The 22867-nt window shown below is 42.2% G+C and overlaps 1 protein-coding gene across 2 annotated transcripts in view; it reads right to left on the minus strand.

Moving 5' to 3' along the window:
* Window positions 1–22867, minus strand: part of METTL9 (methyltransferase 9, His-X-His N1(pi)-histidine) — a 56779-nt gene that overhangs the window by 21380 nt on the left and 12532 nt on the right. For both annotated transcript variants that reach the window (XM_024233525.3, XM_024233524.3), the window contains exons 2-4: window positions 22055–22245; window positions 16781–16990; window positions 9684–9868 (exon numbers count right to left, since the gene is read on the minus strand). In XM_024233525.3, coding sequence (XP_024089293.1) covers window positions 9684–9868; window positions 16781–16990; window positions 22055–22245 — 586 coding nt within the window. The remainder of the gene's footprint in view (window positions 1–9683; window positions 9869–16780; window positions 16991–22054; window positions 22246–22867) is intronic.

A 22867-nucleotide genomic window follows, 5' to 3' on the forward strand; every position in this document is an offset into this window, starting at 1 on the left:
GCTACGGGAGGCCTTAAGAAAATATACTCCCCTGTCACCCGAATCACTCAAGGGTCAACTGATCCTAAAAGGTAAGTTTATTACCCAATCGGCTGCAGATATCAAGAGAAAGCTCCAAAAGCAAGCCCTGGGCCCTGAACAAAATCTGGAGGCATTATTAAACCTGGCAACCTCGGTATTCTATAATAGGGACAGGCCCAAAAGGAAAAGCGAGATCAGAGAAAGGCCACAGCCTTAGTCATGGCCTTCAGACAAACAAACCTTGGTGGTTCAGAGAGGACACAAAATGGGGCAGGCCAATCACCCAGTAGGGCTTGTTATCAATGTGGTTTACAAGGACACTTTAAGAAAAACTGTCCAATGAAAAACAAGCTGCCCCCTCGTCCATGTCTGCTATGCCGAGGCAATCACTGGAAGGTACACTGCCCCAGATGACAAGGGTTCTCTGGGTCAGAAGCCCCCAACCGGATGATCCAACAACAGGATTGAGGGTGCCCGGGGCAAGCGCCAGCTCATGTCATCATCCTCACTGAGCCCCAGGTATGCTTAACCATTGAGTGCCAGGAAATTGACTTCCTCATGGCCTTCTCAGTGTTAATCTCCTGTCCAGATGACTGTCCTCAAGGTCCGTTACCATCCGAAGAATCCTGGGACAGCCTGTAACCAGGTATTTCTCCCACCTCCTCAGTTGTAATTGGGAGACTTTGCTCTTTTCACATGCCTTTCTTGTTAAGCCTGAAAGTCCCACATCCTTATTAGGGAGGGATATATTAGCCAAATCTGGAGCTATTATCTACATTAATATGGGGAACAAGTTACCCATTTGTTGTCCCCTACTTGAGGAGGGAATCAACCCTGAAGTCTGGACGTTGGAAGGGCAATTTGGAAGGGCAAAAAAATGCCCGCCCAGTCCAAATCAGGCTAAAAGACCCCACCACTTTTCCTTATCAAAGGCACTATCCCTTAAGGCCTAAAGCTCATAAAGAATTACAGGATATTGTTAAACATTTAAAAGCTCAAGGCTTACTATGGAAATGCAGCAGTCCCTGCAACACCCCAATTCTAGGAGTACAAAAACCAAACGGTCAGTGGAGACTAGTGCAAGATCTTAGACTCATCAATGAGGCAGTAATTCCTCTATATCCAGTTGTACCCAACCCCTATACCCTGCTCTCTTAAATAACAGAGGAAGCAGAATGGTGCACTGTTCTGGACCTCAAGGATGCCTTCTTCTGTATTCCCCTGCACTCTGACTCCCAGTTTCTCTTTGCCTTTGAGGATCCCACAGACCACACATCCCAACTTACGTGGACGGTCCTGCCCCAAGGGTTTAGGGATAGCCCTCACCTGTTTGGTCAGGCACTGGCCCAAGATCTAGGCCACTTCTCAAGTCCAGGCACTCTGATCCTTCAGTATGTGGATGATTTACTTTTGGCTACCAGTTCAGAAGCCTCGTGCCAGCAGGCTACTCTAGATCTCTTAAACGTTCTAGCTAATCAAGGGTAGAAGGTGTCTAGGTCAAAGGCCCAGCTTTGCCTACAGCAGGTCAAATATCTAGGCCTAATCTTAGCCAGAGGGACCAGGGCCCTCAGCAAGGAACGAATACAGCCTATACTGGCTTATCCTTGCCCTAAGACATTAAAACAGTTGCGGTGGTTCCTTAGAATCACAGGCTTTTGCCGACTATGGATCCCCGGATACAGTGAGATAGCCAGACCCCTCTATACTCTAATCAAGGAGACCCAGAGAGCAAATACTCATCTAGTAGAATGGGAACCAGAGGCAGAAACAGTCTTCATAACCGTAAAGCAGGCCCTACTACAAGCTCTGAATTTAAGCCTTCCCACAGAACAAAACTTCTCTTTATACATGACAGAGAGAGCAGGGATAGCTCTTGGAGTCCTTACTCAGACTTGTGGGACAACCCCACAACCAGTGGCATACCTAAGTAAGGAAACTGATGTAGTAGCAAAAGCCTGGCCTCACTGTTTACGGGTAGTTGCGGCGGTGGCCATCTTAATGTCAGAGGCTATCAAAATAATATAAGAAAAGGATCTCACTGTCTGGACTACTCATGATATAAGTGGCATACTAGGTGCCAAAGGAAGTTTATGGCTATCAGACAACTGCCTGCTTAGATACCAGGCGCTACTCCTTGAGGGACCAGTGCTTCAAATATGTATGTGCGTGGCCCTCAACCCTGCCACTTTTCTCCCAGAGGATGGGGAACCAATCGAGCATGACTGCCAACAAATTATAGTCCAGACTTATGCCGCCCGAGATGATCTCTTAGAAGTCCCCCTAGCTAATCCTGACCTTAACCTATATACCGATGGAAGTTCATTTGTGGAGAATGGGATGCAAAAGGCAGATTATGCCATAGTTCGTGATGTAACCATACTTGAAAGTAAGCCTCTTCCCCCAGGGACCAGTGCCCAGTTAGCATAACTAGTGGCACTTACCCGAGCCTTAGAAGTGGAAAAGGAAAAAGAATAAATGTGTATACAGATAGCAAGTATGCTTATGTAATCCTACATGCCCATGCTGCAATATGGAAAGAAAGGGAGTTCCTAACCTCTGGGGGACCCCGCATTAAATACCACAAGGCAATTATGGACTTATTGCATGCAGTGCAAAAACCCAAGGAGGTGGCAGTCTTACACTGCCAAAGCCATCAAAAGGGGAAGGAAAGGGGAGAACAGCAGGATAAGCGGCTGGCAGAGGCAGGGAAAGACCAGCAGAAAGGGAAGAGAGGAAGAGACAGAGGGAGTCAGAGAGAAAGAAAGAAAGAGACAAAGTCAAAGAGACAGAGAAGGGAAGAGACAGAGACAAAGAGGGAGTCAGAGAGAGAGACAAAGAGAAAGAGAGATGGAAGTAGTAAAGAAAAAAGTGTACCCTATTCCTTTAAAAGCCAGGGTAAAGTTAAAACCTATAATTGATAATTGAAGGTCTTCTCTGTAACCCTGTAACACTCCAATACTACCTTGTTGTCAGTGTAAACAAGGGCATAGCCCGAAAGCACTGAGGCCACTGACAACCCATAGCCTTCCTAGCAAAAATCCTTAACCCAGCAGGTTTCCTAACAGGGGATCTAAATCTTAATTAATCACCATACAAAGGTCCGACCAGACATAGGAGGAACTCCCTTCAGGACAGGACGATAGATGGTTCCTCTCAGGCGATTAAGGAAAAAAGACACAATGAGTATTCAGTAAATGATAAGGAAACTCTTGTAGAAACAGAGTTAGGAAAATTGCCTAATAATTGGTCTGCTCAAACTTGCAAGCTGTTTGCACTCAGCTAAACCTTAAAGTACTTACAGAATCAGGAAGGAGCCATCTATACCAATTCTAAGTTAATATAGACTAAACGAGATCTTATTAATAGCAAAGAATAATTGAAATCCCAAACTTACAAGGTTTTCAACAAAAGTAAAGTCTGCTAAAAGTTAACAGCGTAAACATATATTATCCTAACTTCTAATCTTGTGGAAATCAGACCCTATCAGTACTCTTCAAAGCTCAAGTCTGTCAGCGCAGAGCCATACAACTAATACGCCTAGTTATAGGGTTAGGAATGGCTGCTACAGGAACCAGAATAGCCAGTTTATCTACTTCATTATCCTACTATTACACACTATCAAAGGATTTCTCAGATAGTTTGCAAGAAATAACAAAATCTATCCATACTCTATAATCCCAAATAGACTCTCTGGCAACAGTGACTCTCCAAAACCGCTGAGGCCTAGACCTCCTCACTGCTGAGAAGGGAGGACTCTGTACCTTCTTAGGGGAACAGTGTTGTTTTTACACTAACCAGTCAGGGACAGTACGAGATGCTGCCCAGCGTTTACAGGAAAAGGCTTCTGAAATCAGACACCACCTTTCAAACTCTAATACCAACCTCTGGAGTTGGGCAACATGGCTTCTCCCCTTTCTAGGTCCTGTGGCAGCCATCTTGCTGTTACTCACCTTTGGGACCTGTAATTTTAACCTTCTTTTCAAATTTGTTTCCTCTAGAATGGAGGCCATCAAGCTATAGATGGTCTTACAAATGGAACCCCAAATGAGCTCAACTAACAACTTCTACCAAGGACCCCTGGACCAACCCGCTGGCCCTTCCACTGGCCTAAAGAGTTCCCCTCTGGAGGACACTACAACTGCAGGGCCTCTTCTTCGCCCCTATCCAGCAGGAAGTAGCTAGAGCAGTCATCGGCCAAATTCCCAACAGCGGTTGGGGGTATCCTGTTTAGACGGGGGATTGAGAGGTGACAACGTGCTAGCAGCTCTCACTCGCTCTCGGCGCCTCCTCGGCCACGGCATCGGCTCTGACCGTGCTCAAGGAGCCCTTCAGCCCATGGCTGTGCTGTCTATAGAGGCCTCCTCTCTGGGGCTGGCCGAGGCTGAAGCCGGCTCCCTCTGCTTGTGGGGAGGTGTGGAGGGAGAGGCGCAGGCGGGAGCCAGCGCGGGTTCCGGGTGGGCGCAGGCTCAGCATGCCCCGCACTTGGCGCCACCAGCCAGCTCCTGCTGGGCTTGATCAGGGGACGAGCTCCCACTGGGCTGTCGGAGTGCCCAGGCTAGGTGCCGCAAAGTCCCGCAGCCAGTGCCATTGAGAGGTGAAGCCGGCTGGGCTTCTGGGTCGGGTGGGGACCTGGAGAACTTTTCGGTCTAGCTAAAGGTTTGTAAATGTACCAATCAGCACTCTATGTCTACCTAAAAGTTTGTAAATGCACCAATCAGCGCTCTGTGTCTAGCTAATGGTTTGTAAATGCACCAATCAGCGTTCTGGGTCTAGCTAATCGGGTAGGGGACTTGCAGAACTTTTGTGTCTAGTTAAGGGATTGTAAATGCACCAATCAGCACTCTGTGTCTAACTAAAGGTTTGTAAATGCACCAATCAGCTCTCTGTAAAACAGACCAATCAGCTCTCTGTAAAATGGACCAATCAGCAGGCTGTGGGTGGGGCCAAATAAGGGAATAAAAGCAGGCCACCCAAGCCAGCAGCAGCAACCTGCTGGGTCCCCTTCCATGCTGAAGCTTTGTTCTTTCGCTCTTTGCAATAACTCTTACTGCTGCTCACGCTTTGGATCCATGCCACCTTTAAGAGCTGTAACATTCACCACGAAGGTCTGCAGCTTCACTCCTGAGGCCAGCAAGACCATGAACCCACCAGAAGGAACAAACAACTCCAGACACGCCGCCTTTATGAACTGTAACACTCACCGCAAAGGTCTGCAGCTTCATTCCTGAAGTCAGCGAGACCAAGAACCCACCAATTCCAGACACAGAACAATAGAAATTTACTTCTCTCAGTTCTGGAGGCTGGAAGTCTGAGATAAAGGTGCCAGCATCGTTGAGTTCTGGTGAGGACCCTCTTTCTAGGTACACGCTGCTGACCTCTTGTTGTATCCTTGCATGGCAGAAGGCAGAGAGAAGCAAGGTCTCTCAGAACTCTTAAAAGGGCATTCATTCCATTCAGGAGGGCTCTACTCTCATGATCTCATCTAATCCTAATCACCTCCCAAAGACCCCTTCCTAATACCATCATGATGGGGGGTGGGGGCCTCAAAATATATACCTGGGAGGAACACAAACAAACACGCAGTCTATAACACAACTTTAAGAGGGAAATGTAATCACAGCACTTTGGGAGACTGAGGTGGGGGCATCACTTGAGGTCAGGAGTTCAAGATCAGCCTGGCCAACATAGTGAAACCCTGTCTCTACTAAAAATACAAAAATGAGACGGGCATGGTGGCACACATCTATAACCCCAGCTACTCAGCAGGCTGAGTCAGGAAAATCACTTGAACCCAGGAGGCAGAGGTTGCAGCGAGTGAGCCAAGATTGTGCCACCACATTCCAGCCTGGGTGACAGAGTGAGACTCCATCTCCAAAAAAAAAAAAAGAACCATCTCAAGCCAAACAACAGCAACTTCAAGTAAAAAAAAAAAAAATTAGCATCATATTTAAAGTAGAAATATTTTCATTAAAGTTAGAAAAAAGGCCAGGTGCAGTGGCTCACACCTATAATCCCAACACGTTGGGAGGCCAAGGCAGGCCAATCACTTGATTCCAGGAGTTCAAGACCAGCCTGGGCAATGCCACCAGACCCCCTCTCTGCCAAAAAAATACAAAAGTTAGATGGGTGTGGTGGCATGCACCTGTAGTCCCAGTTACTCAGGAGGCTGAGGTGGGAGAATAGCTTGAGCCCAGGAGGTCAAGGCTGCAGTGAGCTGTGATAGCACCACTGCACCCCAGTCTGGGCAACAGAGCAAGTCCCTTTCAGAAAAGAAAGAAAAAGAAAAAAAGAAAAGAAAAAAAAGAAAAAGAAAAAAGTAGGGGAGGGTGTTTTGTTTTTAAACATTACAAAGCAAATTGCTATCTAGAGACCTCCTCTAGTAAAGTTATACATCTAGTGGTGTGCTGGTAAATGTGTAACTACCAGCTTGGAGAAGAAAATGGCTATTTGCAGTGTTTGCCAATTTCTACAGTGTAAATACTCCCATCATGGTCAATTTCAATAATGGCCATGTTTAACAACCAGTTCACTTAAATTCCTACCAAAACAACAATCAGCTCTCATGAACCAGTCCACGCCAGCTCCAGCATCTACAGCTTATATCTAGACAACCATGTGGAGACATATGTACTGGTAAGAACTACTTTCCTAGATACATTTAAGTGGAAAAAGGCAATAGAAGTTATTTATAATTGGGTACTGCCTGTATAATTTTTTTAATGTACATATGTACTTACATTTGCATAGACTATCTTTTAAAGAATATTCAAGAAACCTGAACAAGATTGTGGAACTGGACTGGATGAGAAACTTTTTTTGTTTTGTTTGTTTTTTGAGACGGAGTCTGGCTCTGTTACCCAGGCTGGAGTGCAGTGGCACAATCTCGGCTCACAGCAAGCTCCACCTCCTGGGTTCACGCCATTCTCCCACCTCAGCTTCCCCAGTAGCTGGACTACAGGCGCCCACCACCACGCCCGGCTCATTTTGTTTTTATATTTTTAGCAGAGACGGGGTTTCAACGTGTTAACTCAGGATGGTCTCGATCTCTTGACCTTGTGATCTGCCCGCCTCGGCCTCCCAAAGTGCTGGGATTACAAGCATGAGCTACCATGCACAGCCAATAAACTTTTTATTGTAAACCCTCTAGTAAGTTGCTTGAAGAATTACTGAATTACTTTTCAATAAAAATTACAATTTTGAAAAATTAAACATCATTAAATTTTTACAATATAATTATCCTTCTCTTGACTTCATATCTTTCCTTCTTTGGAGGGTGCTTAAAATAATTCTCACTAGATTCAATAACCCCTAGCCAAAACTGGGTCAGTAAACCAAATAAACTGAAATTAGAATCATATTTTTTTCATTTTGTTTTTTTCCAAATAGCAAAACTGCTGTGGTTCAACTTCAAGCCATTTACCAAAACAATTACCTAAGTAATCATTTCACCTACAACTACTTTCAGTTAAAAAAAAACAAATTAAGCCAAGTATGCAAAGCACACTCAGATATCCTCCAACAGTCCAGCATTCATGAATCTACACAGCAAGACCATTTTGCATCTCTCAGTCCTCACAGTTTCACATGGAAATCATCAGGATCTAATTAGTGACTCAGAGAAAGAAAGCAATAATAGAGTGCCGAGGCATGCCTGCAAAATTTATAGGTCACTAAAAGTCACCCATAGCAACAAGGCTTCTTGTCTCAGGTCTGCAGTGTGTCACATGCCAGGCTCCTCAGACTCAACAGGCAGCTCTGCACATCCAAAATCAAGGAGCTTGTTTTCCACACTTCATGGAGACATCCCTCTTGTCTAGTTTGACTTCCTCTCCATTTTTAGCAGCAGCAACACAAGGAAATAAAATTCGTGGTTAGATTGATGTTTCTTCCCCCTGCTCTTTCATCTCCTGCTATGCCAGGAAGTAGCATTAAAGTTCTATCATGTGGTTGCCCAACAGGACACAGGAACCCAGGACCTTCCAACCTGATGACTAGTGAGTGCAATGCAGAGAGCTGGAGCTGAGGCTTAATTACACAGGAAGGAGTAGCACTGAAGTTAAGATCAGGTTGCTGAATCATGAAGGAGGACATTTTGCAACATATAGATGATATATGCACACTCACATTTAAAAGCATTTTTTCTTTACCATGACAAACCACTCGACAACAGGAACATTAAAATGGAGATCTAAGATGGGAAAGGGGAGATATGTTCTCTCTGCTCTTTTCCACACCCTTTTATATTGAAAGAATTCCCCATTTTCCCTATTATCAACACAAATCTGAAACCATTTGGTAAATATTTAGACAAGCATTAAATCTGAAGGCACTAAGATCTGGGGAGAAAAAATAACAGACAAGAAATTAAATTAATTTGTGACACCACAAATCCACACAGAATCCAATGGTTATATGAAACGGGCATTATTCCTTAAGACATAGATTTTCATATTTGATAATGATGACATTTGCAAAATCCTAATAGATTTCTTCAAAATGTCTGTGAGCTCTTAAGAGTTTCTGAAGTCAAGGTCAATCGAGGCAGTAAAATAGAAAATCTAAAGATTTTTCAGCCAGGGATGGTGGCTCACACCTATAATCTCAACATTTTGGGAGGCAGAGACGGGAGGATCACCTGAGATCAGGAGTTAGAGACCAGCCTGGTCAACATGGCGAAACCCCACCTCTACTGAAAATAAAAAAATTAGCCAGGCATAGTGGCATGTGCCTGTAGTCCCAGTTACTTGGGACTCAGGAGGCTGAGGCCGGAGAATTGCCTGAACCCACGAGGTAGAGGTTGCAGTGAGCCGAGATAGCGCCACTGCACTCCAGCCTGGGCGACAGAGCAAGGCTCTGTCTCAAAAAAAAAAAAAAAAGAAACACTAAGGATTTTTAAATAGTAACTTGTATTATTCACAAAATAAATAATTTTATATTAATGTACATTAACTTATGAAAATGCAGGAGACTTAAAATTGTAACTTTCAAGATGACCTAAAATGCAAACCACATAAACTAAAACTATAAATTAATGTGGCATTAAGTCAGAATGGCCAGAAGTCACAGTAACTATGAAGTGATATGAAATCAACCCATTTCTTCTAACACATTCTTCATTCAATATTGCTGAAGAGCAAGACCATGCAATCAAAAAATCAAATGTTACAGAAAGAAATGATACATGCTGCAACACACATGGTCTTCAAAAGAGAAAAAAAACAGATAAGAGCATTTATCATTTTTAGAGTCTGGCACGAGAGATGCAAAACGGAAAACAAAACAGCCATGACATTCAGCAAGTATATATGACCAGATTTAAAGGCACTGTTTATTGCTCGATTTAGTTGTAAAGCTAATAAATAAATGGTTCAAGCTCCACTTAAAACCAGAGATACAGATGCATTTTTGGCTTTCAATCTCAAGCAGTCAGACCCCGCTAAATATTAATTATTACCACTGCAAGGGGAATGCTAGATCTCTATAAAGTCCACCTTAAGGTGAACATTAACCAAGATGGTGTTTTACATGGATTAACTGGATTACTTTAAATTGCAGGCTATTATAAGAAATACTAGACAATGTTTAATTGTACACAGCACAAAATCACAAATACCAATAAACCGCTATCCTCAGTAAGAGCTAGCCTGACTGACCACACTTACCGTTTTCCACATAGGGATGAAAGGGGAGGACCAGGGCAAGGATGACCCTGCCTCTAGTTGGCTCCAAGACACTTCTGATATCTTTTAACAAAGTCAGGGGCTGATCACAGCGGTCCAGCAAGTTCAGGCAGCTGATGACATCATACTGGAACCCTGTATTCTGCCATTCATTTATACCAAGGACTCTAGAAAAATCAGAAATAACTGTATTAACATAAAGTCCCTCTAAAGATATCTTTAAAAATAACTGAGATGACAATAAAGGCTTTAGCTTTGTCTTCTAAATTAAGTTCAAAATCTTCTGTTATAATTTATGTTTGCAATAATGACATGGCCAAGGAAGAGAAAAATAACAACCATATTTTTTTTTTTTTTGAATTTTTTTTTTTTTTTTTTTGAGACAAAGCCTCACTCTGTTGCCCAGGCTGGAGTACAGTGGAGCAATCTCGGCTCACTGCAACCTCCGCCTCCCGGGTTCAAGCGATTCTCCTGCCTCCGCCTCCCCAGTAGCTGAGATTACGGGCAGTTGCCACGATGCCCGGCTAATTTTTGTATTTTTGGTAGAGACGAGGTTTCACCACGTTAGCTAAGCTGATCTTGAACTCCTAACCTCAAGCGATCCAAATGCCTCGGCCTCCCAAAGTGCTGGGATTACAGGCGTGAGCTACCACGCCTGGCCCATACTTCTTTAAATTTAGTATTTCACCTATTTCCAAATCTCAACACACACGAAGTTTCCTTTACAAGAACTAATCATGTTTAGTAAGTATGAAGATGTAACCTGACAAAGTTATGAAACTAAAATATCAAATTCTTTTGAATATCAGTTAATGAACAAGAGTCCAGCTTTTTACCATTCATTGGAACTTAATCAAAAAATGCATCATATAATTAATGTTTTCTATTCCTAGGATCCCTTCTATTCTTAAAAATGGCTGGGAGTGGTATAAAATAATTTCCATTGATAACTTATGACCTTTGAGCACATTTCCGTTCCCAGGAAAGACATATTTCATACTTGAGAATCTTCATATCTGAATAACTATACAGAAAAGGACCGGACACGGTGGCTCACGCCTGTAATCCTAGCACTTTGGGAGGCCAAGGCAGGTGGATCATGAGGTCAGGAGATTGAGACCATCCAGGCCAACATGGTGAAACACTGTCTCTACTAAAAATACAAAAATTAGCTGGGTGTGGTGGCGCGTGCCTGTAATCCCAGCTACCCGGGAGGCTGAGGTAGGAGAATCGCTTGAATCAGGGAGGCGGAGGCTGCAGTGAGCTGAGATCACATCACTGCACTCCAGCCTGAGGACAGAGCCAGACTCCATCTCAAAACAAAACAAAACAAAAACTACACAGAAAAGATAAAGCCCAGGACATCCTATTAACACTAAGAGCATGGTTTAAAAAAAACCACTCTCGACCCTCTATCTCTCACTTTCATACACACGTACACAGAACACAGAGAACATTTTCAGTCCTCTACAATGTTGTTATCTCTAGAAAGGGGGAGTTTTTATATCAAGAGTCTTTGTTAGCCACACAATTAGGCAATTTTACAAATTACTTACTCCTGCTTGGTTATACCAATCAGAATGTGGTAGGTGAGACATGTTATGATAGAGACAGGTAAAAAAGGAAATATAAAAAAAGGATCTTTGGTAAACAAGTCTTTAGTAATGTTGAGCAAATACAGTAAGATAGCTCAGAAAATTCTAAAAGTATAATAAGGGTTGTTTTGAAAACCTCATTAGCATAATGATATTTATAGCATTTCTGAATAGCAAAATTTTAAAAACACAAAGCACTTAGCTGCATTTTCTTTTCAATCTATATTTTTATCAAACTAAAGCCTCTTCCAAATAGCAGCCTAATAAACTTCCAGGGACTAGTCAGATTCCTTACTGGTGCAGGTGTTTCATTGCACTAAATACTGTCTGAAATAAGTATGGCATTCAGGCTTTAAAATCACTTTGTTGTACTAAGTCAACTGTAATAGTAATTTTGGAAATTCAATTTAACTCATTCCAAGAGTTTCCAAACATTACTAAGAAGACTACTTTCAGAACAAAAATGTCATCAATTCCCATTCTAAAAAATGGAAATGAATAAAGGACTATTTGTATATATATTAATATTTGTATATATATTAATACATATATACAACTATATATTGGCTGCCTTAACTAAGCAGCCAATTTAAAGACACAAATTGTAAAACACAAATTATATATTTGATTTTTAAAAACAAAACAACAAAAAAATCTGATGTCTATCTGCAATGAAGCAGAAGCCAAACATCATCAGCATGTTCTAATTTAGAATAACCTCACTAAATCTACCTCAGAATGAGTTTCAGATAGGTAGCCTCTGTGTTGGTAATTTTGGAAGAGAAATATATGCTCATAACAGAAAACGGTGACTAACACTAAGACAGTTAAATCTATACCTATAGAAGCTCAAGTGCATTCTTACTTATGTTTTGTGATTTTTATTTGTAAACTCACTCATTTCCACTGATGAAGACAAATTGCTTAGCCCCACTAAAACGGCGTATTAGCCCAGGAATCCTAACAAGTTGTCAGAATTTTCCTTTTTCTAAAACAGTATTTCTAAACCTAGAATGAGGGTATCTATTCACGGGATTATTATTTTCAAGAAAATGAGTTAATACTTCCAGAAGGATGTAAAATATATTTCTCCTTAGAGAATGATAAAGCAGTCAGGTGCGGTAGCTAACATCTGTAATTCCAGCACTTTGGGAGGATCGCTTGAGCCTAGGAGTTTGAGACCAGCTGGGGCAACACAACAAGACCCCATCTCTATAAAAAATTAAAAATAGCCAAGGATGGTGGCACACGCCTGTAGTCCTACCTAAGCTACTTGGGCAGCTGAGGCAGGAGGATAGCTTGAACACAAGAGTTTGAGGTTACAGTGAGCTATGATTGTGTCACCGCACTCCAGCCTGGACGACAAAGCAAGATCCTGTCTCAAAAAAAAAAAAAAAAAAAGGCCAGGCACGGTGGCTCACACCTATAATCCTAGCACTTTGGGAGGCCAAAGCAGGCAGATTGCCTGAGCTCAGGAGTTCAAGACCAGCTGGGCAACACAGTGAAACCCCATCTCTACTAAAATACAAAAACTTAGCTGGGCGTGGCAGCGTGCGCCTGTAGTCCCAGCTACTCGGGAGGTTGAGGCAGGAGAATTGCTTGAACCCAGGAGGTAGAGGTTGCACAGTAAGCCGAGATGGCGCCACTGCACTCCAGCCTGGGCAACAGGGCGAGATTCCGTCTCCCAAAAAAAAAAGAAAAAATGCCTTGCCATCTCGGGTTGGGAAAGCTCTAAACTTAGGAAATAAGCAATCAGTATTTTGATAAATCCTAAATAAAAACTGAAACACTAACAGTATAAAGAAAATTTACTGTCTTGCTGTAAAAATCAAAACCACATCCTTTAGTTTTACAATTGGGTTTTCTGGCATAAACGACAACTTGGGAATACAAAGGAAAAACTTGGCCATTTTCTGTTTATTGACCTATTTTTAAAATGCAGCAACTTTGGCTGGGCACAGTGGCTCATGCCTGTAATCCCAGCACTTTGGGAGGCCAAGGTGGGCGGATTGCCTGAGCTCAGGAGTTCGAGACCAGCCTGGGCAACACGGTGAAACCTTATCTCTGCTAAAATACAAAAAATTTAGCTGGGTGTGGCAGCATGCACCTGTAATCCCAGCTACTTTGGAGGCTGAGGCAGGCAAATCACTTGAACCCAGGAGGCAGAGGTTGCAGTGAGCTGAGATTGTGCCACTGCACTCCAGCCTGGGTGATGGAGCGAGACTTCGTCTCAAAAAAAAAAAAATTACAGAACCTTTATTTAAAAAGGTGTGTTTTGCTCATGCCTGTAATCTCAGCACTCTGGGAGGCCAAGGGAGGAGGACTGTTTGAGGCCAGGAGTTCAAGACTGGCCTGGTCAACATAATGAAACTCCTGTCTCTACACACACAACACACAAAAACACACACACACACACCCTCTCTCTCAAATTAGCCAGATATGGTGGCAGGCACCTGTAGTCCCAGCTACTGAGGAGGCTGAGGTGAGAGGATCACTTGAGCCTGGAAGTTCAAGGCTACAGTGAGCTATAATCACACCACGTGCTCTAGCCCAGGTGACAGAGAGAGACCTGTCTCTAAAAATATATATATTAATTAATAAAAAGCCTGTTTTTCATGGCCCAGATATTGAAGAGAAATAGAAAATAGCTCTAATCTCAAAAGGAAGAAAAAAATGTAAAATTAAGCTGAAAGTCTGCCTTGCCATCTTGGATTGGGGGACCTCTAAACTTAGGAAATAAAGATACTACTTCCTCATTAAAACCTCAAACTGCACCAATAGTCACAAAATTTACCACTTTTGTGAAAATGTTTTCACTTCATACTAATATTATGAAAGGAATGCCAATCAGTATGAATTTCCTATGCAGGTCAAACTGCAGATTTTTGGCTTATATGCTGTATATTAGGGAAAAAATTAAACCAAGTATTTTTCATGTGGTAGATATCTTTACATACCATGTACACTCCAGATATATTACTAATTCAAACATCTGAAGTTTCACTGAAAATTCCATTTAGGCACTTAGCATCAAAGCAAAAGAAGGCTGGGGCGGTCAATCATCTGAAGATGGGTTTAACACCTTCCTCTTCGAACCACTTCAAAGCATGGATTTTTTTAAGTGGGGGGAGGTGGAATCAGATTAGGAATTCAGCCTGACTTAAGCCACTGTTATAACAAAGGTCAAAGGATTCCAAGTTTTGAAATGCCTAATTAATTTCTAACTGAAGGAAAACATGTCAATTATTACCATGCAGACCCACCAGAACCTTATCTGAGACAGACTGCTAAAGCTAAGGGGCTTTCCAATCACTCAGTTCAAACTCACATCTTCCTTATGTCTCTTCCTATAACAATCCTAACAGCAATTTAAACACTGACAGTGATAAGGACTTAAACAGTGCAAGCTAGGAAGGTCGATCTCCCTAAGCTGTAACTCAACTTCTAAGGCATAGCTGTGCCTGGTTATACCAGATACTATACCTATTCCTTTTCTTCCATATAAAAATCCCACAGAGTATCTGTTCACAGAAATCTTCCCTTCTCCAGGCTAAAAATTTCCATGTTTTGCAAATGCTTAAACCGGTCCTGCTCCAAAAGCTACACTGATGCTCTATCTCTAGGATTAATCTGTAAAAGTAGAAACATGTGGATAGGAAAGTGAGTGATTACATAATTCCTTCTCCTTTCTTTCTAAGGCTAACCAGACTTCCAAAAATATCACAGAGAAAGAGGCTGACTCCAGCTCTACCTCCCTGATTCTGCACTGAGCCAATATATAGAAATCTCCCAATCAATACATCATACTGAAATAAGAATACCCTTCTTCCAGCCGGGTGCAGTGGCTCACGCCTGTAATCCCAACTCTTTGGGAGGCCAAGGCAGGCAGATCACGAGGTCAGCAGTTTGAGACCAGCCTGGCTAACATAGTGAAACCCTGTCTCTACTAAAAACACACACACACAAAAAAATTAGCTGGGCATAGTGGCATGTGCCTGTAGTCGCAGCTACTCAGGAGGCTGAGGCAGTAGAATTGCTTGAATCCAGGAGGTGGAGGTTTCAGTGAGCTGAGATCACGCCACTGCACTCCAGCTTGGGCAAGTGAAACTTCATCTCCAGAAAAAAAAAAAAGGCCCTTCTTCCTAGTCTTTCAAACTCCAGATGACCTTAAAACCAAGATTAACACTGACAACTATATATTAAAAGCAAAACAAAACAGAAAATAGCAAGTATTGTCAAGGAGTGGAGAAACTGGAACCCTTGTATTACATTGCTGGTGGGAATGTAAAACGGTGCGGCAGCAATGGAAAAGTATTGCAATTCCTCAAAAAATTAAACCCAGACTTAGCCATGTGATCAAGCAACTCCACTTCTGGGTCTATACCCAAAAGAAGTAAAAATAGGGGCTCAAGTAGGTATCTGTACACCCATGTTCATAGCAGCATTATTCACAACAGCCAAATGGTAGAAACAACCCAAGTAGCCACTGACAGATAAATGGGTAAACAAAATGTGGTACATGCATACAGCAAATTATTATTCATCCTTAAAGAAAATTTTGAGCCGGGCGCAGTGGCTCACACCTGTAATCCCAGCACTCTGGATTACTTGAGGTCAGGAGTTCAAGACCAGCCTGGCCAAATAGTGAAACCCTATCGCCACTAAAACTACAAAAAAATTAGCCAGGCATGGTGGCATATGCCTGTAATCCCAGCTACTTGGGAGGCTGAGGCAGGAGAATTGCTTGAACCTGAGAGGTAGAGGTTGTAGTGAGCCGAGATCGTGCCACTGCACTCCAGCCTGGGTAACAGAGCAAGACTCCGTCTCAAAAAAAAAAGAAAAGAAAAGAAAAGAAAATGTTGGCCCATGGTACAACATGAGTAAACCTTGAAGACATTATGCTACATGCAATAAGCCAGTCACAAGGAGCTAATGTGTATAATTCCTCTTATATGAAGTACCCAGAATAGTCAAATTCATAGACAAAGTAGAATGGTGGTTGTCAAGGGTTAAGAGGAGGGAAAAATGGGGAGTTATTGTTTATTGGGTACAGAGTTTCCGTTTTGGAAGACAAAAAAGTTCTGGAGACGAATAGTGGTGATGATTGTGCAACAATGTAAATGTACTTAATACCACTGAACTGTACATTTAAAAATAGTTACAACAGTAAATTCTACCCTATTTGTATTTTACCACTACTTAAAAAAATTTTTTTTGAGAATGCCAGATTCTGATTAGGGAAGAAGTCCCTTCTTCTGATCTGCCTTTTCCAAGTTGTCTCTCGCTAGTCCTTTTCTTCCCTATAGTGCCAACCCCTCTGCTCCAGAAAAATACTGCTACCAGAAGATTATTTCTCTACATTTCCAGTTAATTATGTATGAGATGATTTTTTAAATTTCTAATCATGGAAGATCATTTTTGATTCATATCCTTTAAATAATATACTTTCAAGAAGAAATGCATCTAAAACCAAGAAAATTATACCTGTATTTCTTTTTCTGAAGCTGCCATATCATAGTTTCAGAAAGCTCAGTGGCATAGATTTCTTCAAAATGAGGGCTCATGATTTTTGTGACTTCTCCATCTCCAGCACCTAAATCAAGAAGTCTGTGGGTTTTCCAGTCTGGATTAATTTTAAGCAGTCTCTGAAACTGATCTGGTGAAAACACAAACATTGAGCCTCTTCCTAGCAACCTGAAAAAAAAAGGACAAAAATGGAAGTGTCTATGCAAATTAAGCACCCCTCACCATACACACACAAAGTGAATATAGTGACTCAGCACCAACAACCATAATCACTTGTTACTTGGTTAAGATTTTTTTTTTTGTTTTTAGACAAGGTCTCACTCTGTCGCGCAGGCTGGAGTACAGTGGCATGATCTCGGCTCACTGCAACCTTCGCCTCCTAGGTTCAAGCGATTCTCCTGTCCCAGCCTCCCGAGTAGCTGGGATTACAGGCATGCACCACCACACCCGGCTTATTTTTTGTATTTTTAATGGAGACAGGGTTTCACCATGTCGGCCAGGCTGGTCTCGAACTCCTGACCTCAGGTGATCCACCCGCCTCGGCCTCCCAAAGTGCTGGGATTACAGGCATGGGCCACTGCACCTGGCCTAATTTTTTTTTTTCTTTTTTTTTTTTGAGACAGAGTCTCACTCTGCTGTCGCCCAGACTGGAGTGCAGTGGCACTATCTCCGCTCACTGCAAGCTCCGCCTCCCAGGTTCATGCCATTCTCCTGCCTCAGCCTCTCGAGTAGCTGGGACTACAGGCGCCCGCCACCACGCCCGGCTAATTTTTTGTATTTTTAGTAGAAATGGGGTTTCATCATGTTAGCCAGGATGGTCTCGATCTCCTGACCTCGTGATCTACCCGCCTCTGCCTCCAAAGTGCTGGGATTACAGGCATGAGCCACCGTGCCCAGCAAAGTATTATCTTTTATATCATTTCTATGATTAGAAGACAAAGTTAATAAAATAAGAAAATGCCTCCAGATACCATTTGTCTTTGGAGTTGCAAATAATGCCCCAAAAAAGCATGGGAGGAGGGAAATAAAAGGTGGGAGGAGGGAAATAAAAGGTGGAAAGTGGAAAGGATGACAGGGGAAGGAAGAAGAAATAAGTAAGAGATGAATGTGAAGAACTTAAGTCAAAACAGGAAGGAAAAGTGGAAGGAGTAACAGAAAACATGTTTATCAGTTGAAAAAGATGACAAGCTAACACAGCCAGACCACAGTAGCAGAGAAACCAAATAGGAAAAAAAAGTGATTTCAAATATGGAACTAAACCATGGATCAGGAAAAAAGAGCTTTAGTATAATAGATTTTTAAGAGACACTAGAGAAAAGAGGGAAAAGAGTAGTCCTTGTGATGTCGGTTAATATGCATTAAAGTAGATTCGTACTTATGTCAGTTTATGTGGTTACAACTGTCTGGGTCCTATTATTTCTAAAGGTCCTAGAAAACACTCAAAACCATAGTGATGCCTTTGAAAAAAAGAGACTGAGGGGAGTTTAAATGGAGATCAAAGAGAACCCTCAGAAAAGCAACTATAGGTCCAACCAAGTCTCATGGAAGCATCACCCTGGGAAATAAAACGCAATCCCTATTTAGGACTTGTTTTCTAGCTCTGAAATTCTAGTTTATCTAGGACAGGGATTCTCAACCCTCCTTTTAGCAGCAGAACCCTTTCTTTAAATGAAGTGGAACTCACAGACAACATAAGATCCTAAGAGAGCTGCTGCTGTTCGAATGAGGTTGGGAGCCCAGGAGCTGTGGCCAGCCCACTTCTAGGCCTTTCTCTGCAGCCTGAAGCAGTTCCTGAGGCACCTCCTCCTCAGACCCTAGAAAACAGTTTGGGGACCACTGGTCTAGGAAGTGGCAGGGAAACCTGTTCTGTACTGCTGCTCTCTGGAAACAATCATAAGGTACAGAATGTTTGCTGCTATACAGTGACTGGAAAGATGCATGTAACATGGTGCCCAAGGTAAGACCAGTTTTAGGAAAAAATACAAATAATGGAGTTCATGTAACAAAGTCCCCCTTCCTTTTCCCATTAAGGCCATAGGAGAGTTTAACCAAGTTTACAGTAAATCTTCTGCCCCACAGAAATGCTAAAAAGTTGGAGAAAGACCTCAGAGACCACTAAACGTGATGCTACCGACTACAACTGCTTACCAAAGAAAATCACGTCTCATAAAAGACAAGTTGTTTTAATCCTCAATTGTTCATACATTACAGTAAGAAAATAAGCAAATCTGAACTTGCTGAAGCAGCTGTACAAAATTTAACACAACTTAGAAGACACAGAAACCAGTCACAGCAGAAAGAGACTACTGGCAGCATGGCTGAGGGGAGGCAAATTTCAAATACTGATGCTGACTTGCCACAGGACCAAAAGTAAGTCACAAAATAGTTATTTTGCTTAAATTTTCCCAGAGCATACTTCCCAAGCCATCTCCTTGGGATGTGAGGAATCTTGACATGATAATCATAAAATTCTAGAACAAGAGGTCACCTGAGCTCAGAGCTCACAAGTTCATCTGAATGGTCTACATTTATAGGCACTAGAGGCTGGGCATGGTGGCTCACGTCTGTAATCCCAGCATTTTGGGAGGCCAAGGCGGGAGGATCTCTTGAACCCAGGAGTTTGAGACCAGCCTGGGCAACACGGTGAAACCCTGTCTCTACAAAAAATACAAAAATTAGCCAGGCACGGTGGCATGAGCCTCTAGTCCTAACTACCTGGGAGACTGAGGCAGGAGGATTGCCTGAGCCTGAGGAGGTCAAGGCTGCAGTGAGCCATGACTGTGACACTGCACTCCAGCCTAGGCAACAGAGTGAGACCCTGTCTCCAAAAAAGAAAGAAAGAAGGCACTAGACAGAGAGGGGAAGCATTGTCCTATTTTGAAAGAACATTAGCAACAGGGGCTCTACAAAAAGATTAACACTGTCAAAAAATAAATCAAAATCCATCAAGCCCAGTGTTTATCAACCAGGATTGATTTTGCCCTCTAGGGGGCAATGGGAGTAGACAGGAGAGTTTCCAGTAATCACAAGGACCTGGCAGTACTACTGACATTTAGTGGGCAAGGCCAGAAAAGTTAGACTTCCTGCAGTGTGGGGGGCAGTCTCGCACAATGAAAAACAGTCTCACCTAAAATACCAAGCCCAATACAAAGTTTCCCATAAACACTTTAAACCATGAAGAGATATGACCTTCTAATTTGGGTTTAACTTTAGTGTTTAACCATGCTAGGATCTCTGGTCACAATCTAAGTTCTCTCTAGACTTAAGAGTCTATGGAGAGATGTGCCTCTTCCTTATAAAATAAACTCTGGAACATCTATTAAGTCTTTCCTTACTTGGCCTTCTCCTTCCCAAAATAAAGGAAGTTTGATAAGTATCTTAAGGTAATACAAGACAGTACCACAGTAATGATTTCTGTGAGAGATGGCCACCTGTAGTAAGATTATTACTTAATCTCCCACTGCCATGACTGGAAAGTACTGATGGGCCCTAAAATTTAGTTTTTAGCTGAGAATGGGACACAAGGCAAGAAGGACTGAAAGCAGGGTGGGTATCGAAGGAAAAAGCAGAAGAGTTTTAAGTAAGGGAAGCCAAAAGGGGTTTATTAACTGCATTGCCTCTTTGATCAAACTGTGAAATTCTAGAGCACGGAATTTTAACCAGGGTCTTATGGGTACAGGAAAGGAGAAATAAAAGTTTGAAACCCCCAAAATCATACACAAAATATTGAATGTAAGCACTTTTTGAAGAGAGGATTCCTACCTTTTATCACTTTCAAAGAGCTACAGGACCCCAGAAAGGATAAGAATCTCTGCTACAGTGACTCATCTGAATTCCAAAGGCAGAATAAATGGTATAGAACAGAAATTCAATATAACCAATTTAAGGAACAAAATGTCAGACCAAGTTGTATCAACTCAACCACCCATATGAAAATAACAACTGTTTGCCAAAGCAAACGTATGGCAATTTCACATAAACAATGAAGAAAATCAACTGAGAAATCTTGAGAAATGGCTTGCGGTCCCTGAAGACATATTTAAGGACCCGATGATACACTGGGGATCCAGACAGTCAGTAGAAACTGGCTCCAAACCTCAAGGGAAAAGAAAAGTGGGCCCAACCAGTGGTTTGAGTGGTCCAATGAGATTTTTTAACTATTGAGCCTGTTGCTTTTCTCTTTGGCATTTTAGAGTCTAGGTCCTTAGGAATGCTTGAAAATATGGCCAAGAAAGGATTGAAGAAAAAAAAAAAAAAAAACTCCTAAACCTTTTTCTATGGATTTATATGAGGGAACCACTCTGGGGACAGAGATTTCCACAGTAAGTTTATAAAATTCTGGTGAACCTAGACATTATTTAAGAACAGATGCAGGACTCTTCACTCAAGCCATCATCCACTGTTGGGCTGACTAATTAGATCTCCCAAAAAAAATTTGCCACTGTGAAGTATGTTTAAGGCAAAGGTTTTACTTTTCAGCCTAAGGGCGTAAAGCCCTCAGCTTCAGGGCTTGGTTCCAGGAGTCTTGCTACTTTGTGGTCCAGAACCAGCAGCATTCAGCATCACTGGCATCGTCTAAGAGCTTGTTAAAAATGCAGACTCTCCAGGCGCAGTGCCTCCCACCCATAATCCCAGCACTTTGGGAGGCAAAGGTGGACGGATCACTTGAGGTCAGTTAGAGACCAGCCTGGCCAACATAGAAACCTCGTCTCTACTAAAAATACAAAAATTAGCCAGGCGTGGTGGTGCACACCTGTAATCCCAGCTACTTGGCAGGCTGAGGCATGAGAATTGCTTAAACCCGGGAGATGGAGGCTGCAGTGAGCCCAGATCACGCCACTGCACTCCAGTCTGGGAAACAGAGCAGGACTGTCTTAAAAAAAAAAAAAAAAAAAAAAAGCAGACTCTCAGGCCTAGCCCCTGACGTACTAACTCATAAACTGCATTTTAACAAGACCCCCAGGTGATTCCTATGTACATCAAAGCCAAGAAGCACTACCCTAAGTAACTCCCGCTATGAATACACATACTAATGAGGGGGTCATGTTATGGTGAATTTAAAGGGTAGAACCACAGAAAGCTAGAACGCTGGACCAACTGCCAAGGTTCTGACTAGTAGAAATATTGTAGCTCAGGTAGTCAACATGCTGAACAAGATAACTTTTCTTTTTGTGTTTTTCCTTTTGTAAACCTAAGGATAAAGAAAAAAATAAATGTCCAAGATTCACTTACCCATTGATAGATGTTCTAGACATAAACAGGCTAAAAACAGACGACACAAAAGAATGATATAATTGGATAAATAGCCAGCCCGATTTCTCAATGCTGTTGTTTAAGAAGATCTGTGTTCCTTGATCAAGGTAACTCTGAACAAAGACAGCCTGGAGTGATTCGCATAATTTCTCTCTGTTGCACACATACCACTAAAAAAAAAAAAAGAAGAACAAAAATTAAAACACACAACTGAAGTGTCACCTAAGAAATCCAAAAACAAAAAACCAGAAGACTAAATCAAATCTAAGATTTCCAAATATTACCATCTCATGATACTCTGAGAATAATCATTTCGTATACTCACATAACCTATAAAATATAAAGTACTTCTTCAGACCATGACTTCTCATTTAATTCTCTTACAGCCCTCAAGGTAGGTAGAGTGGGTGAGGGAAGGGTGGAGAGGCTTTTGGGTCATTCAGCTTAGTAAGCAGCAGAACCAGACCACAGTTCAGGCACTCGGACTCCCAGCCCAGTGCTTCAGTCACTGTACCCGAGATTTAGAAAGCTCTGCTGGCCTCTCTTTCACTGAGATTCAACATCAGAAGGCAAACAGCTAGCAGTATCCTTGTTTTTAGACAAGAAAACAGTCACATAACCCAATGCCTTAACTCCAAATCACCAAACAAACCCAAATAGAATTTAACACTCCAGTGACCAGATTAAGTTGCCTTTCTTCTTGTGGGCTATGTAAAAGAGAACTTTAGAAATCCTGAAGTATGCTTTACAAATAGGTCATATGACATTCTTACAGAGGCAACATGTGCTCAA

Source organism: Pongo abelii, chromosome 18, assembly GCF_028885655.2.
Source record: "Pongo abelii isolate AG06213 chromosome 18, NHGRI_mPonAbe1-v2.0_pri, whole genome shotgun sequence".
NCBI classification, from domain to species: domain Eukaryota; kingdom Metazoa; phylum Chordata; class Mammalia; order Primates; family Hominidae; genus Pongo; species Pongo abelii.